We start from the raw sequence: 17896 nt of genomic DNA, 5'->3' as shown, positions 1-17896 counted from the left end.
AATGCGGTTCTTAAATGTGGTTCTTAAAATGCGGTTCTTAAATGTGGTTCTATAATGCGGTTCGTAAAATGCGGTTCTTACAATGCGGTTCTTAAAATGCAGTTCTTAAAATGGGGTTCTTAAATGTGGTTCTATCATGCGGTTCTTAAATGCGGTTCTTAAATGCGGTTCTTAAAATGTGGTTCTTAAATGCGGATGAAAAATCATGTGCCCTTCCGCTCTCTTGCCAAACACACCTGGCTGTACTCAGGTGACGTCTCCATATAGCTTGACTTCATCATTGCATCATCATCATGTCAGCGTGATCAACAGTATATCAGCATATTTTGATCTATGGCCCGATTACAATGTACCCACATGGATGAGATATGGTGTCGATAAACTCAAATCGACAACTATCATTTTCATTTCAGAAACCAAACCAAATATGGTTCACACCAACATCATTCCACGTGTCATAATATCAAAGTTTCTGGATTAATGGAAACTTTGCAAATTAATATTTTACTTTTGATACTTAATCTGTACCTGAGTGAATTATCCATTGACATGAAGAAGAATGGCTAACGCAGCTAATTCATAGCAAACATCATTTGAGTCGTCAAAGCTCGTGTCAAGCGTCATTATTTTAGTTTTTATGAGTTGTTCAAATACATAGAATAATATGTCCTTGTTCTTAAAAAAAGGATTTAACCTAAAATGCAAAAAATGTCCGGTTCTATCAGCATAGACGTAAGGCCGTAAATATGTTTGTGTGATTTATTTGCACGTCGATATGTATTTTCAAACTGTTTTCGTCAGTAATCTTCTGCTGTTCTGTGGAAAGAAATGTAAACAATATTTGATATCGAGCAATTTGATAAATTTTTCCGAGCTAAAAGAATAAAGGCAATAAACACATTATGTATTCAAAATGTAGCCCCTAGTGTACACAACAACCCGAATGCTCTGTAGTTTAAAGACAGCAGCCGTTATCACTCAGCACACACCACTTCCACTCCTTTTAATCTTACTATTCACAATAGAAGACATATTCACAATGAGTGTTTTCCTTCAAGGACATTTAATAAAATAGCTGAGTGGCTGAGAAAATACAAAAAATGTCCCAGGCGGACCACGCCTCCAATGAAGTGCATTGTGAACCGGGCAGCTCCCAACACGTCTTCCTGCTTCTTGGCTCCTGAAGGCACCTCAGGTCCATGTTACCTGACGCCTCTCGGTTCGAAAAGTACTTTTTTTTTTCCAACTGATGTCAGAACACTTGACTCTCCTGGCGATGGTTCAGTTTATTTCAATTCAATTCAGTTTATTTTATACAGCCCACTATCACAATTTTGCCTCTGAGGGCTTTACAATCTGTACACATACGACATCCCTGACCTTTGACCTCACATTGGATCAGGAAAAACTCCCAAGAAATAGAATACATACATATATATAAATATATATAGTTATCCATTAAAGACCAGCATCTGGTGCTTGGTGTGTGTGTGTGCTTTATTCACTCCCCGCTCACGTCCACCAGTGTGAGTCAGTACAGAGATCCATTAATATATACTGGGGAAGTAGAGGGGCTATTATGAATAAATGTAATGCATTTGGTTGGTTAAGGCGAAGCTGAATTATTCCTGTTCAGACCAAATGAAAGAAGCATTAGTGTCACACTGGTTTGGACCAAGCAAACAGACCATTAGCTGGAAAGCATCTCTTGGTAGAGTTGGAACAGTAAGGAATCTTATGTTGAATGGTCTTCTTGGTTACAACTGACCGGCATGGAGTCATGAAGTAGGAGAGAAGAGGGGCATCAGCTTGGCCATGGCAGGAGGCATCAGACACAGCCAGGTCCAATGGACCCTATGAGACGTGAAGTCACAAAGACTCCGGGGAGGAAGTTGAGAAAAGAGGAGATAGGTGCTCAGTGTATCCTAAAACATCCCCCAGCTGTCACGTTCTTGTGACGGGGTGAGGCTCAGGTGCAGAGTGACAGGCTGGACGCAATATAAATAAATAAATAAAGCACTCTTTAATGAGGCAAAACAGTTTGCAAAAAAACAAGGTCCAAACGGGGCAGGCAGAGAACCAAGCACTAGTTCTGCTTTATACTTTATGTGGAACATCCCACAAATGTCAGAACATCTAACGCCCTTGTGTTTATGTTCATAACATTAATATCATAGTTATATTTATACATATATGATCCGATGTGAGGGCCTGGGACAGAGATGCCGTATGTGTACAGATTGTAAAGCCCTTTGAGGCAAATTTGTGATAATGGGATGTACAAAATAAACTGAATTGAATTGTATTGAATATATATTTATACATAACATCACCTGTAGGCTCACACAACTCGGTGAGTTTCACCGACTTTGTCTAGATAATTGCCGCTTCCAGCGCTACTAGAATAGCAGCAGCCGTTAGAGTCACCAAATATTTCAACTTGAGGCGAATGATGCAAATATTTAGCTTTTATCAATTTGCGTAATTCGCACCGCCCGCCGAAAATGTGCTTCAACCGCAACCACTGGCGTCTGTGCATTGACTTTGCGCGGGACCAACTCGCGCAGGTAGTTCGCAACGCTTGTGGTGTGAACGCAGCATAACTGTTTCAGTCACACCTGTGCTTTTCCTCCCGTCGCCTCTCAAACTGCCTTCAATGGAGCAGAGGCCCGTTGTTACAGGATGGAGGTGCCATTAGATCGCGGTGAGGTCACGCCCCCTAAAGCCAGCACACAGCCTCGGTGAAGCACCGCTGGTGATTTCATTTCACAGACCGATTCTTCTCCTGGGCTGGGTGGACACTGAGTAACGTCTTCCTCAGCGCTCATTTTCTGAGTCGGGTGCCAAACTTCAATCTAAGCAGAAGTTGCTGTTTTCTTGCCGTCGTCTTTGCATTAACCTCCATGTATTGCGGGCACAGCGTACGCCGGTGTTTGATTTCATTCTCAACAAGAGCCGTGCAGACATGGCTAAATCCTCTCTCTCTCTCTCATCCCAATCCCTGCCTCCTCTGCCTTTGACTCATTTCACAGTACATTATACACCGAGGTGTCAAAACATCATCATATGAAAGCACCTTGAGACGACTCTCCTGTTTTCTTTTTTAGATGGAGGATTTTGTTCCAGTTGAGTAGAATTGATTTAGCTGGCGCTCCACCGTTGAGTTGTTAGGTGTGTGTGAGTTGTGCATATTTTGAACATGGTGAAAAAGCAGGCGATGATACCTCAGTCACGAGGTTTAAATCAACATGTCTGACTGCTTGTAATTTAGTTTTAGCATTTGAAAGTGTCCCATCAGACGGTAGCGTGTTCGTCACATGGGTTGGTAATTAATGCCAAGTGGGAGGGATGAACAGTTTCTCAATATTGACAAAGGATGGAAGCCCTGAGACGAGAGGAAAACAAGAAAAAAAAATCAGCATACAAATTATTAATCAGTAAATAGTGATGATTTAAGAAACAGTAACAGGAGAGAAATCAATTTGGATCAGACTTTGAACAAATGAATCACCTCATTGAACCATCCTCATGGAGTGTATGTCTAAAAAAGTATATGCAGGTGGGAATGCATTGCGGGTGTGCATGTCGATATGGAAGCTTGTGTGTGAATGTGGGCATTTATTGATGTAGATGTTCATGTATGTGGAGATTGGCATTTGTACTCGCTGTGGGCGGGACTACGGATACTGATACTACTGTTTTGAATGTACTCAGTTTGTTTTGTTGTCTTTATTTTTTTAAATGTCAAGGATTGCTCTGTTTTGATGAAAATGCAAAATAAAGTCTTAAATAAAAGAAAGAAATTGAATCACCAGAACGTTTTTCTCGACTCTCAGGGCTCGGTGTTTGTCATCTATATTGCGATCATCTTTTCTATTACAAGAGAGCCGTTGAAGATACTTTTGAACCAAATACAAATAATAATTCAATCGTCACAATGGCTCTTCAGCTCCATATAGCTATCCCAAACTGCTTCTTTGATCGTAATGCCTTTCACAACTTTGAAGTGGACTAGCCAGCAACCATCACACAAAATGCCCTCACAATTCTGATGGAATTTCAGAAAAACATACCGGCATCACTTCACTCTATCAGGAATTCCGAAAGTGCAAGAGCTGAGCAGACGCTAGCTAAATGACTTGAACCCCCTCTTTCCCCTGAAGGTGCATCGAGGACTACAAGCGCGGTCCAGACGGGAGGTCGTGCTTGCCGCTGTCCGAGGCCTGCACCGAGGGCATCGACTGCGCCGAGGCGACGGACATCCCCGCTAACCAGACGGTGTTCGGAGACCTGTTCTACGGATTCAACAACCACACCAAAGAGAGCACCTCCGGACAGATTCTCAGGGCCACGTTCAGGTGAACATGCAGGCTGTTTGTTTAGTGGGGCATGAGAGACATTGTTCAGCCTGCTCGTAGCTCAGCAGGGGAAGCGCTAGCGCCCAATCAAAAGGTATTCGGTAGACGGACTTCCACAGGGACGCATGCTGTCTCATGTTTAATTTCCCTCCTATTCAGACAGTCACGGGGCATTGAATCCTACCCGAACCCCTGATGCAACGCGCCTGTTGTTGTTGGTTTTCTAAGCGCTATGCATTCCAACCCTTCAGACTCTCCCTGGTTGATGTGGTTTGTATCACAAAAGTAAGTACGTGAAATATTTATAAAGCACCTTTCAAAACCGAGGTTACAAAGTGCCTAACAAAATATAAGTTTATAAGACAAACTTCCCAAAAGGAGAAGGTGGTACAATAACAACACAGCAATACAAGCACCATAGCTCAAAAAAGAGACTTACAGAACCCAGGAGAGTCTGCTGACCTGACTAAGGGAGTGGCTTGATCGATTTAAAATCAGCAGGCCTTGTTCAGAGGACTGAAGGGCCGAGCAGAGTTGTGAACAATATCAGTTCACGAATATATTCCGGCGCAAGACAATATAAAGAACTCCTAAAGAAGAGGAGGAGCATCGTCTATTGCCTCCTACTTTAAGCCAATGAAGTGCAGATCAGAACCGTGTTACTGTGAGACCATTATGAGCTCTGCATCTAAGAGTTTGGAAAAAACACTCACTGGGTGGCTTGGCTGAGGCTGGAGAAAAGAGTGAGAGGACATAAAAGCATGGACAATCATTTCCAACTGCTGGATAGATAATAGCGGGTGTAATTTTGTAACGTTCCTCAGGTGATGTGTTCATCAAATTTCTGCTGATGCCTTAGTTTTGGGGCAAAAGCCAGATATAATTCCTGCAGTGATTTCATTGAAAAAGCATTGTGAGACATTTACAATTACTAATCTAAGCCAGACACGTATGAGTAGTAGTAATGTTTGTGATTAGTAAAGTTGTGCATCATCAGCCTATCAAATATAAAAGTTAACCAATTGAACGCATTAATATAGAAAAAGAAAGGGGTCCGAGAATTGATCCCGAGGCACCCCACAAGTTAAAGGAGCCCAGGTGATTACCTTGTCATCAAAGAAAGTCCATATCAGTCTAATGTAAGATTATTTTTGGGGTCAATTTCTTCCCTATGCAAAGAGATAGGAGTGATTGAAAAGCCTGCTGCCCTCAGGTGTTGTCTTTCATAAAACATGACACATTTCACCTAATCTCAGGCTAGTTAATACTCTGAGGACAAACCGAACATCTTTAGAGAGGCTTTAAGGCATAACCAGCTCGTATTCCTTTCACAATTTTATGATGTGGGTGGTAAGAGCACTTTAAAAGGTGGTTAATTATCGCTGTCTGCATACTGCACTCATTTCCACTGAAGGAAGACCAGAAGGTCAGCAAAGTCATCTTCAGTCCAGGAATTTAATTTAGACCGTGCACAGATTTCACCGCCCTGCAGGCAACTCCAAGTTGTAGAAAGAGGGCGGTGAGGTACAGTTAATATCACCGACAGTGTGAGTCTCAAAAGCTCTGATCTCATTTAGAAGACGTAAATGGTGAGCACCAAAAGGCTGCCTGTGCAGACGAGACGGCGGAAGAGGAAGGGCTACTCTTTCGGGGAGGCATGGTTAATGCAGCGGATGAATAAAAAAACTGACCAGGAGCCAGTGTGCTCAAATTGAATCTTAATTAGACCAGATGAACTGTAGTGATGTGAAAATGTTGCCGGAGGAAAGAGACCCAAATGGACACCGAAGATCCGTCAGGAGTTCAAAGTCAGGTGGAGCACTCAGCCCAGGAGTTATTACAGAAAACACTCAAACACAAATGAAATCAAGGGAAACAGTGGAAGGCCGCCTGTGGCAGTACTGGGCTTGCAGGGAGTGCTACAACTGTACCCCAGGAATCAGGATCTATATCGAATGGCTGCATGCTGTACGTGAGAGATGTACCAGTTAAATGGAGGAGCGGTTAAAAGGGCATCGTGTCGTGTCAATCTCTATTCGATTCTCATCAAAGGCAGGACCGCTCAATGGGAGGAAACAGTATCTTCGAGTTGAAGTAAATGCTCTTGAGCTATATCACATCACACTTTGAACCGAAAGCCTGCGTTACAAGCTTTACATATTTGGGGAATTTACCAGGCAAGGAAGGGTCTTCCAAAAGACCTTCTCTACTTATCAGACTCAGCTTCAGCTTTATTGCCCATGTATGTGTGCACAACCATGGAATTTGACTGGTTACACGTACGCTCTCGTCGTACATACATGTCATTTACAAATAACAGATGCATATAAAAAAGATATTGAAGACAAAAGAATAGCATCATGTATGTACAATATAAAAAACAATAACACTGGATGTTAGTGCAGAAAGAAAGTATGGCGAGGCTTGAGTTTTGACTGCATTTTTATCAAATCTAAATTCATTATCGAATCCATTTATTTGTTCCAAATGCTTTGTCTGCTCCATTTTTGGTATTTGCAATGTGTATATATATATAAATATATATACACATATATGTATAAATATATATACACATATGTATGTATATATATATATATATATTTTTCTTTTGCTTATTCCTAAGAAAAAGATACCATATAATAATACATTTGAATAGGTTTTTTCTCTCCAAAAAATGCCAATTGGGTCCTTAACGTAAGCGGCAAATTAGAGGAATAGTAAGATGCAGCGTTGTTGTAGATTCACCAATACTCTGAATTAAAAGTGCAGGGCTCCTGCTGACCTTTCTTATAAATAAAGAAAATCTGTCTCCAGACAAGAGCCAGCAACACGATCGCTTGGAGCGTTCTTCAAACACGAGACCGAAACGCAGCAGGAGGGAAGAGTTCCTCCGCCCTCTTGAAATGCTTCACAGTGGATTCGTTTTGGCTCAAACGCACGTCTTCTTTGAGAAGTCTCCGAGGCTTTGAATAGGCCGTCCTGAGGCGGGATCTCTTAATCACTTCCTGCTTTGGCTGTGCGGTTAAACTGACACTGCAGCTGTCAAATGACAAGCTTCTGGAAAGCTTTTCGTAAAGTCAGTTTCATCTCACAGTCGCTAGAGGCAAAAGTGCAAAGTGGCCTTCAACAGGCATTGACTTAGTCTCTAACTATTATGCAGTCCAGACAGCACCGTCCTCCCTTGGCCTCTTAGATTCATCGCTTGCCCTTGAGTGAAGGCGAGCGAGGAGGAAGGAAGGGATGGACGGTAAGGAAACCTTTCTGTGATGTTCACTGGCTCTTCTACAGAAGCCCCTCCCCCGCTGCTCTGGAGTGGCGCAAAGCATCTGTCACCGTCGCTCAGCGGGGATGAAAAGTCACACTTGAATATTGCATAACCATCAGCGGATGTTTGTTGTCGTTGTTTCCCCCCCCCCCCCCTCTTCCTCCATACCATCATCTTTACTACATTTTTACTTTTATCTTATTATTCTCGTCTCGCTCCCTCGCAGAAAAACACCATCCTTGAGTACAGAAAAGGGAAAACGAGCCCTCTTGGTAAAACGTTTTATTTACTGGTAGGAAGAAAAAGACCTGGGGGGGTAAAACTAAATGTGTCTGCTCCTTGAGCCCCTGCCAGGAGACCTGAAAAGTGAAAGCTGCGAAAAGAAGTCTGGTTGTATAGAAGTCTATATAAATGACTCTACTTCTCTCTTGATTTATTCCCTCAGTAAACTTTGTAAACATGAGTTTATGGTCTCGATCTCTAGCTTCAAGTCTTCTTCTAAACAGCTTGACATTAATGTATGTGAATTATGGTCCATTTAGAGTCAAGTAGACCATAAAGGAGAGTCTGCTTTAGGGCGGGGCTACAGAGTGATTGGCAGATTGCTACCAGGACGTTGTCTGGTCTGAGAGTTATTACAATGTTTACCCTTTCACATTGTGTTTGCAGATTATAAAAGTTCATCGTGTTCAACATTTTGGTCGTCTAAACATTTATTTTTCCTCGTTCGGTTGACTTGTTGTCACTTCTGGTTGCAAGGAACCAAGATGGCAGCTATCAAAAAACAAGATGGCGACTGCCAAACCAGAGGCTTTAAAACGGCAGTCCACAAACCATCTGGTGGCGTCACCGTGATGGAGCAGACGCATGTCAAAGCAAACACATGGCTGCAGTTGGTTGGTCTCACACACACACACACGCGTGGTTTGAAGCTCTCCACCTGGCACGTCTGTCCCGTGTTTCATTGTTTAAGCTCAGCAGCCCAAAAAGGCCTTTGAGCAGGGAGCAGGGAGCAGGAAGCCCCCCCCCGCACAAGAAAAAAGAAAAAGTGACAGCTTATTCATTTGATTTCCTCCCAAGTGAAATTGTCAGCCCAGTGTTTGGCAGCAAACCGGCTGGGGGGTGGGGGGGAATCACGAGGGGGATTTGGATTACAAAGCGACACGAGGTGTGAGCACCGGTGGCCCGGGAAGGAGGTCCGGTCGCTGTGACATCTCGGGAGCACTGATCTGGATTCACATTACAGAGCTCGGTGACGAGGGGGGGTCTCGATCTTCCCGTCTCCAGTAATGAGATGTTAAAAGCTAACCCCCTCTCATTACTCCCTACACTGGCCCCCATCCTCTCCTCCTCCTCTTCCCTCTCACACGACGAGCTCAGAGCAGCTTCTAATGAATATTTTAGTGCCCGGTGTTCTCTTCTGGATCTTTGAATAAGACCACCTGACAACCCCTCCACCCAAACTACGTTGTGCCGCCTTTGTTTTCTTCCTTCCTTTGCCTCCCCCCCCCTAGATCCCCCCTCAGGAGGGATACCATCATTGACTTAATTAAAATATGAAACGTGTCAGAGTAATCAGAGGGATCACCGTGAGGAAAACAGAAACAGTGATTGGGGTTGCGTTTCGTCTCGCTCCAACCCGACAGGTGGCCGCGTCACCTCAGCTCTCACTCCGACTTCTGCCAGTTCCGCAAAAAGTTTCTCGGATTTCTGTTTCACTCTCGCAAAATTAATTATCGCGTCCCACGAGTAAGGCCAGACGGACGTTAAATGTAAAGCTGCGTTCACACCAACAGCGTTTTTCGTGCGAGAAGATCCCACGCAAAGTCAATGTGCAGACGCGAATAGTTGCGGTAGACGTGAATTGCGCGACGCGAAAAATTCGCCCCACAACGAGTTGCGAAAGCCAATCAGCATTGAGATGCTCCGCCGTTGGTGAATCCAACTGGCTGCTGCTCTAGTAGCGCTGGAGCTGTGTGACCCTACGGGTGATGTTATGTATTTATATGATATTAATGTAATGAACCCAAACACAAGGGATGTTCCGGAATTTGTGGGATGTTCTCAACAAGTATAAAGCAGAACTAGTGGTTAGTTCTTCATGGTGGATTACAGAAATGATAACTGTTCCCACGGAGTAAAGCCTCAGAGATAAGCCCCGCCCCCTCTAAGGCTCGAATGAAGCGAATGGCACGAAAAGCCACAAATTGTCAAGCGAGTAAACTCACACGAGTAATGCGTTGAGAATATTCGCAACACTTTTGGTATGCGCGCAGCATTACATGTCGTCATCAGCCGAAATGAGCCATCGCAGGGTGTGGATCGTTCGTCACGTAGCACCTCTGACGGGCGGAGAGGTGACGTGAGGTCGATACAAGAGCTTTTTCCATCCAACTGCAACACACATTTTAATGCAAATATGTTACAATCAGAGCAGTGATGCTGTATAGTACTGTATACCACATGATTTCACTCCAGATGCATAAACGATGTCTACACATATTATTCTGGCAATAGCTATATGATCCTTTTTTTCTTCTCCAATTTTGTAATAATAAATCGAGCGTAACATGGTATCAAAACACCACGCCAAAATTATGTTCTCAAAATCAACACTAAAATATGTATTGTATATGTATAAATTATCGAACGTCCGATAACAAGCCGCCAAACGTTCGATGTAGAGTCCACGATCGTCGTCCTCGACTCCTTTTCCAAAGTCGAGATGGTCACTTTATGGCGTTTGGGGATATGTTTATAGATCGTGGAGTCATATGTCACACCAAAAGTGTTGCGAATATTCACAACGCTGTACTCGCGTGAGTTTACTCGCTTGACTATTTGAGGCTTTTTGCGTCATTCTCTTCATTCGTGTCTTAGAGGGGGCGGGGCTTTTTTTCCGTGGCTTTACCATCCACCATCGAAGAACTAACCACTAGTTCTGCTTTATACTTGTAGAGGACATCCCACAAACGTCGGAACATCCAACACCCTCGCGTCTCGGTTCATAACATTAATATCGTATCTACATATACAATACCGTATATTCATGTGAAAAATCCGCAACGCTTTTGGTGTGAACGCAGCGTAATACCCACGTACACACACAGCGGTCTCCTGGCTGAAAGATGGCCATTTGTTGGAGCCTACCCACCGCTGAGTGGGCTTTTGTGCTCAACGGGTTCGGGCGTTTCTATTGTCCGAAGCTCCAAACGCCGGCTGAGACCAACCTGCTGAGTGATGCGACCGCTATCATTACCCCCGACAGCTGCTCTGAGGCTGTTGGAGGACCTTGCACATGGGACAGCATTGGTGGAATGTCACCGCTTCTTTATCGTTCATGTCATTGAAGGATCCCAACGGGGACAGATCAGCACAGGCATGCAAAGCGACGTTTGAGGGCGTTTCCTTCCGCATCAATTTATTGCAAACTGTCGCAGCTTGAATGAGGCTCGTGCGAACGCAGTCGCACATGGATTTATAAAAATCGGAACCGGGGCGTACAGCGTTGTACATCTGACGAAAAGAGTGCGCATGCATATTTCTGCCACGACTATAAGTCATTATTCTACACCGTTTAATGCGTTGGTAGTCCCTTGGAGGGATGCAGATTCGGCCCACCTTCAGGCCTTGATACCACACCAGCAACTGATTACCCTCACACACCCAACCCCCACACACACTACCCCCGGCCACGCCGTGACCGCGCAAATAAAATGTCAGTTTAATGATGGTATTGGAACACAACCCCACCGACGCCGTTTCTACTCCAGCTGGTGGTCTCCGCTGTTCTCAAACTGTGACTTTCCCCAAAGCAACAGCTTTTTGATTTGTAGATAATTGCGTGTCCTTTTCCTTTCCTCAAAGCTCATGCCCGGAAACAAACTGCGGTAAATCAACTAGTATTTTTATGCCGGCGGGGAAACGTTCACCGGGGTGAACCGCGAGGCCCTTTTAGTGCTTGTTTAGCTGTCGCAGTTTGGCTTTTATGAGTCATATTTTTAATAGAAGTTCGTCTGAAAATCATCCATTGAGGTTAATTGAGATGCTCCAGGTCGTATTTGCGTTAATAGCTGGTGTCATAAATGGTTACTGCCGTGGAATATTCTCAGCATGCAGGAAGTTGTCATTAGAAAGGTTAGCGTCGAATAACACTCACAATGTTTTTCTCGTCGTTGGTGTACTTCGGGTCCAGAAGCTTACAGGTCAGCCATGTTGGTTGCAGTCAGTATTTGATAAAACAGTTTCTGGCTTGGTGCATTTAAAAGTGACGACCCTGGAGTTCTCCGGATCCTCTCCGGGAGTTAAACAAAGATATATTCTCATCGGCATTCCGTTACCGAGACGCCTGATTTATTGGAGCCGCTCCACCGTGGAACCTTGTTGTGAACCTCACTGAGACAAAGAGTAATGGCGGCAACGAAAAACGAGGTGAGTTCAACAAAGAGTCATCGACAGCGACAGACAAACAAGAAAATGAGTCGCGGGCAGAACCAACGCGATGATAAATGCTTCATGCGAGACTCTGTCTCGTCCATACGCCGCTCAGTCTTGCATAATTGTTGCCATGTATTGATTTCCCCCTTAATGAGGTGCCAGAAGGTGTTGCCTCGCGCAGATTAGAAGCTCACTTATTTATCCATCTTGGATTATTCTCCGTCCTCTCGGCCCGCTTCCATCCTCCGTCATCAATTTTCGTCACGCTCTTTCAACGCAGCGTTGGCGTTGTTGTTTTTCTGAGATCGTATCATCGGAGAAAAAACGCGACTGAATATTAATTATGCTCTGCGTTCATGAATTTGATGAAAACAATCGTAATCGTGAAAATGATTTTCCACTCCCAGTGTTTGGACCAGTCCATAAAAAGCATTTGTTTACTGATTGCTTTGCCGGTTTTCCATTCCTGTTTTATTTCATTATTTATATATTTTCATTAAAGGTCAAAAAAAAATAAATAAAAAAAAAAAAAAAAAAAAAAATATATTAAAAAATCTCTAAATTGTTGTCTCATTCTTTTGGACTTCTGATGACTTGACTTCACTCACCAGACAATATTAAACATGACAACATAAAAAATGGCTCATACTAGCTGCCAGAAAAGAAGTATCATTTGTCCAATGGAAATGTTGTTATTTTTTCTTCAACTGTGTGAGTCCCGGTCCACAAGGTGGCCTTTGAATAGTTAGTAGAGCAGAATTTCTGCGGGGGAGATTATTTAAACCTCAAATTTTTAAAGAAGACGTTTGATATCTGTGGCTTATGTTGTAAATGTAGCCCCCCTTACATCCTTTTTTATTGTTTTTCCTGGCCCCATTCATAATCGTTCCTCCCCGGTTCCTTTCCTCCACCCTATTACCTCTCTATTCTCTCCCATCTCTCGACATCAGGCAGAAGAACTACGCCCGCGGCATCGAGCAGCAGCTCCCGGACGGCATGGTGGTGGCGTCGGTGCCAACGGAGGTCCAGTGCCACGAGGAGCTGTCAGACCCCGTCCCCGACCCAGAGTACCTCACAGGTATGAGACCTCATTTCACAGGATTCACTCGGCTCGCTCGCAGCTGCGCGGTAGTGTCGGAAATTCTAATTACTCAAAAAGAAAAGTCCTCATCAGCGGCCTTGAGGAGCCCAAGGCGTTCGCTCATACATTCTGAAATGTCGGCCGTCATGTATAATGTTCGTGCAGTTTGCCGTGGCGAGGGGAAACTTACCCAGTGCAGGGAACTTCATTCATGTGTGCCCCAGTGACGATATCCTCCTGGACCAGGAGCCAGGACCCAGACTTCAAATGATTCCATTCTTCCTGGGTCCTGGTGGGGTTTTGTTCTTATGTTCGTGGATCCAGGCGGTTTCTTGGTAGAGCACCTTGCTGCTGCAGGATTGTCAATCCTATCTTTGAGAAAGGGGGTTTATTTGGCTGGCAACAATGGTTTAAAAAGAATGAATATGCCCAGATTCTGTTTTCTTATACAACCTAAACATGAAATGTTGTGAGTTACCGTATCTGGCCGGGCACGAGATGCTCTCTAAGAGGTTTTCCTCCTACATAAATCTGCTCATAACAGCTAAAGCATCATTACACTTTATTTATGATTCCAATGAGAGACTCGCAGCACTTGATGGGACGTATTACTTTATCGTTATTTAAGCAAAACTGCAGACTTTTCCCTAAACATTATTTGTAATTTCTGGGTGTGTTTGATCTGTTTGGCTCGACTCATCATCCTTGGATCTATTTCAGACGTTTCCATGTGGAATGTACAATTGGATTGGGTTTCCACTTATTTCACAATAGCTTATGTCTGCATTTCATCCTCAGTTTGTAATGCCGGTCACATTGGGTTATTTTGCATTTGCACACATTTCACAGAACAGGTTCTGGACACAATGTTTCTTGTCGTGAAACATAGATGTGGACTTTGACATTTGAGTTATTTTCTGGCCTTTAGGTTTGCTTGTTGGTCTTGACAGACGAGTCAGAAGTAAAGAATAATTCTATGAAATATTGCATTCATGCTCACATCCTGTACTCATTACGATCTTCCACGAGCAGCCTCGGGCTATTGACCAACATTGTTCGTGTTGCATTGTCACACATTAAAAAAAAGTTGCCAGAAACCGAGCAAACATCTCGATGAATAAATGAAGAGATTTGAAAGCAATTACCAACAATACTGACGCAATACAAAATGCAACACCAAAAGCTGTCTAGATGTGTGTGGAATCAATCAACGGCAAGATAATTATCTGTCACATTTGGTGACGTTTGAATTCTTTGCTCGTCAGTTTGTGACACGCAGACACATCACTAATATGTCAACTGCCCGCATCTAATTGGTTGTTTTCTCACTGTCATCCGGCTCTGAGAAGTTTAGGATTCACAAATTACAACTTCTTGAAGTCCTCCACTCTGGCATTATTATGTTTGTCAAGTGTCTGGCATCCATCAAACCCATCTAGCACCGACTGTCCTGTCTCAGCTGGACTCTGCTTTGTATCGTGGCAGTGGATTTTAAACTAGAGGTCAGTTATTTACATTTCAGGGAGAGATGTGACCAGACATACAAAACATACAGTAAGTCCATATATGGAGAAGGTTAGAACATGGGCATGCAAGATATTGATCATATATGAAGAAGGTCAGAATATAGATATGAAAGACATTGATTATATACAGAGACGGTCAGAACATAGGCATGGAAGATATTGATCATATATGAAGGTCAGAATATAGATATGAAAGACATTGATTATATACAGAGACGGTCAGAACATAGGCATGGAAGATATTGATCATATATGAAGAAGGTCAGAATATAGATATGAAAGACATTGATTATATATAGAGACAGTCAGAACATAGGCATGGAAGATATTGATCAAATATAGAGATGGTCAGAACATGGGCATGCAAGATATTAATCATATATGGAGATGGTCAGAACATAGGCATGGAAGACATTGTGTTATGGTGAGAGGGCTCTGTGGGACCGGGACCAGGCGATGAGACATTGGGAACTGAAGCCGGACAGGACGGATCACGGGGAACTGAGGCTGGACGGGACGGAGATGGAACAGGGGGCACTTAAGCCGGCCGGACGGGACGGAGACCGGATGGGGAGAACCGCGACCGGGCTGGACGGAGACGAGACATAGGGAACAAGAGCCGGCAACGGAGCACCGGGGACTGGAGCCGGAACACCGGGGACTAGAATCAACCTTGACTGAAGCACAGAGGCCAGGGCCCGGAGGGACTCTCATATGTCCTGGAGAAGAGTGTCCTTCTCCTCGGAATTGCCGGGGGCTGCCAGGGTTGATGACTCGACGGCTGGTAGACGGGCTGCAGGGGTTTGGGCTGGTAAACGGGCGGAAAGCCGGGATGGTAGACAGATGGGTAGCTGGGCTGCTGGAGCTGGTAGGTCCGACGGAATAAGTCTGAAACACTCCTGTGCTGGGTCCATTTTCTCTGGTCAGATCGTTCTGTTATGGAGTGGTGTGGAGGACCCAAACTCAGCAGGAGTTCTCAACATAAAAAAAGGTTTATTTACCAGGATATTGAACAGGAACACGGACAAACAGCAGACAGGAACAAAAACGATCCGACACCGAACAAACAGAAAGACAGACTAAATACACTGGGGAACGAGACACAGTTGGAGACACAGGTGGAAACAATCAGGGTGTGGCTGGAAACAATCAGGATAGAAACAGAGAAGCACAGGGAAGGAAGAGCAGGGAAACAGGAAACGAGACAGGGACTTCAAAATAAAACAGGAAACACTCAGATCCTAACACATTGATCTCTAAATAGAAAAAAGTTGACCCAACTAGCATGTGTCCAGTCACACAGAGTTCATTTAATAATATCAGCATGTGTAATTCTATAACAAAGCTGGAAATATATACTAATACATTGTGTTGAGACCTCTCATAAACTGCTACAATATTACTTCCACTGTTGTCAATCTTAACATGTATACAGGATATAATAAATCTCCACAGTATCTCTGACAGTAAAGAGACACTCTGGCAAATGTATCCAACTTTCCGGTAAGCATCTTTGGGCCATTCCATAATTACCTTCGCATTGAAAATGCGGAAGGTTATGTTTTGATTGCCGTGTATTTATTTATATGCGTGTTCCTCGCATAACACAAAATCTTTTAAACCGAATCACATGAAATTTGGTGGGATGATTGGTTATTATCCGGGGACCATTTGATTAGATTTTGGGATCGATCGGGTCAAAGGTCAAGGTCAAGGTCATGAAAAGGTCAACATCTTCTTGAATCGCATGCAATTTGGTGGGATGATTAGTTATTATCCGGGGACCGTTTGATTAGATTTTGGGATCGATCGGGTCAAATGTCAAGGTCAAGGTCATGGAAAGGTCAACATCTTCTTTTTACCATAGCACGGTCAATTGTTATCCAATTGGCATGCAACTAATGCCAACATGTTCATAATTCAATGCCCAATCTTGTGATATGCGAAGGTATGCGCTCTACCGAGTGCCCGTTCTAGGTTGGTGTACTTTGATTCGTGGCAGGAAAGCAGTGGTGGACTGAGATTGCGCAATACTCTGAAGCATTTGATCGGTCACACAAGCTGAGAGACTCTTTCTGGGGTTCAGTTCTCAGCGTGTCTTGAAATCTCAGCATGTCTTCGGAAGGCGTTCTTTTTATAATGCTAATGATCGGTGGGGCGGCGGCCGAAGAGCCCGTTCATTAATGTGCCACATTTTTTAAATGTTCATATCCATTCTTGTCTCGGAAGGATTCACGGTGGATGAAATACATTTTCTTTTGTTTACTTATTCATTGTGTTTCGTCAGAGAGGCTTCCTGCTGAATTTTCATCGTTGTCGATGCAGCGTGCGCAATATTTTAGTCCACATTCTATTGTCTATTTTGCAACCTGCTCAACATGCACATTCTCCGCCAGACCAAAGTTACCTGAGGCGCCGCTCTATATAGACTCACGTACGGACCCTTTGTTCTGCTACCTGTCAGCACGACTCACAGGGAGCTCCCCATCTAACTCAATAATGGATGCACAGAGAAAATAGATAGAGAACATTAGTTAAATCTTTTTCTTTCTTTTTTTATTTTGCAATGGGGGAGGGGGGGGCGCAACACCACTGTCAGGATTCATTAGTCGGCTGCAGTCGGAGACAGTCGGAGGCTATCTCGCCGCCGCTCTCTTTCATTACCGGGGCAATACATGGCAGCACAATGTTTGAGCAGCAGACAGCCAGAAAGAGAGAGAGGGAAAAAGAAGGAAAAGAAAAAAAATCCTAACTAGCCACACACACACACAAACATAAATATATATATATATTTATATAGACATGTCTATATAATCAAGCCATTCCAGAAGGTCAACGATTTGTATCCATCCGTCTGGACGCCTCATTATCCGCCTGTGTTTGACCTCCGATGGCCTCCAAATGTTTTCAAATCATCCGGAGCAATAACTGGAGAAAAAAAACGTTTGATCGACCAGTCGGTTTGGAATATTATTTCTTCTTTTGAAATCCATAAACAGCCACTTAATGACGACCGAACACGAGAATAACAGTTCTCTTATTACACCCCCCCCCCCCATCCCCCCTTCTTCCCAAGTGCTGTCATTTCAGTTGAATAAGATGCTGGACTTTGTTATAGACTTGTTATTGGAAGTTTTTCGTATATTAAAATCTCTCTGATCTAAAAAAGAACTTCTGTTGATCACGTCCCAGAGCCTCCATCACTATAACACACACAACATTTTTGGGC

The 17896-nt window shown here is 43.8% G+C and overlaps 1 protein-coding gene across 2 annotated transcripts in view; it reads left to right on the top strand.

The window, feature by feature from the left end:
• astn1 (astrotactin 1) overlaps positions 1 to 17896 on the top strand; it is a 462961-nt gene that overhangs the window by 234862 nt on the left and 210203 nt on the right. For both annotated transcript variants that reach the window (XM_056421820.1, XM_056421821.1), the window contains exons 14-15: positions 4164 to 4358; positions 13011 to 13138. In XM_056421820.1, coding sequence (XP_056277795.1) covers positions 4164 to 4358; positions 13011 to 13138 — 323 coding nt within the window. The remainder of the gene's footprint in view (positions 1 to 4163; positions 4359 to 13010; positions 13139 to 17896) is intronic.

Source organism: Pseudoliparis swirei, chromosome 8 (assembly GCF_029220125.1).
Source record: "Pseudoliparis swirei isolate HS2019 ecotype Mariana Trench chromosome 8, NWPU_hadal_v1, whole genome shotgun sequence".
NCBI classification, from domain to species: Eukaryota; Metazoa; Chordata; class Actinopteri; order Perciformes; family Liparidae; genus Pseudoliparis; species Pseudoliparis swirei.
Note: the sequence above shows the minus strand (reverse complement) of the source record. Positions and strands in the feature narration are given on the sequence as shown.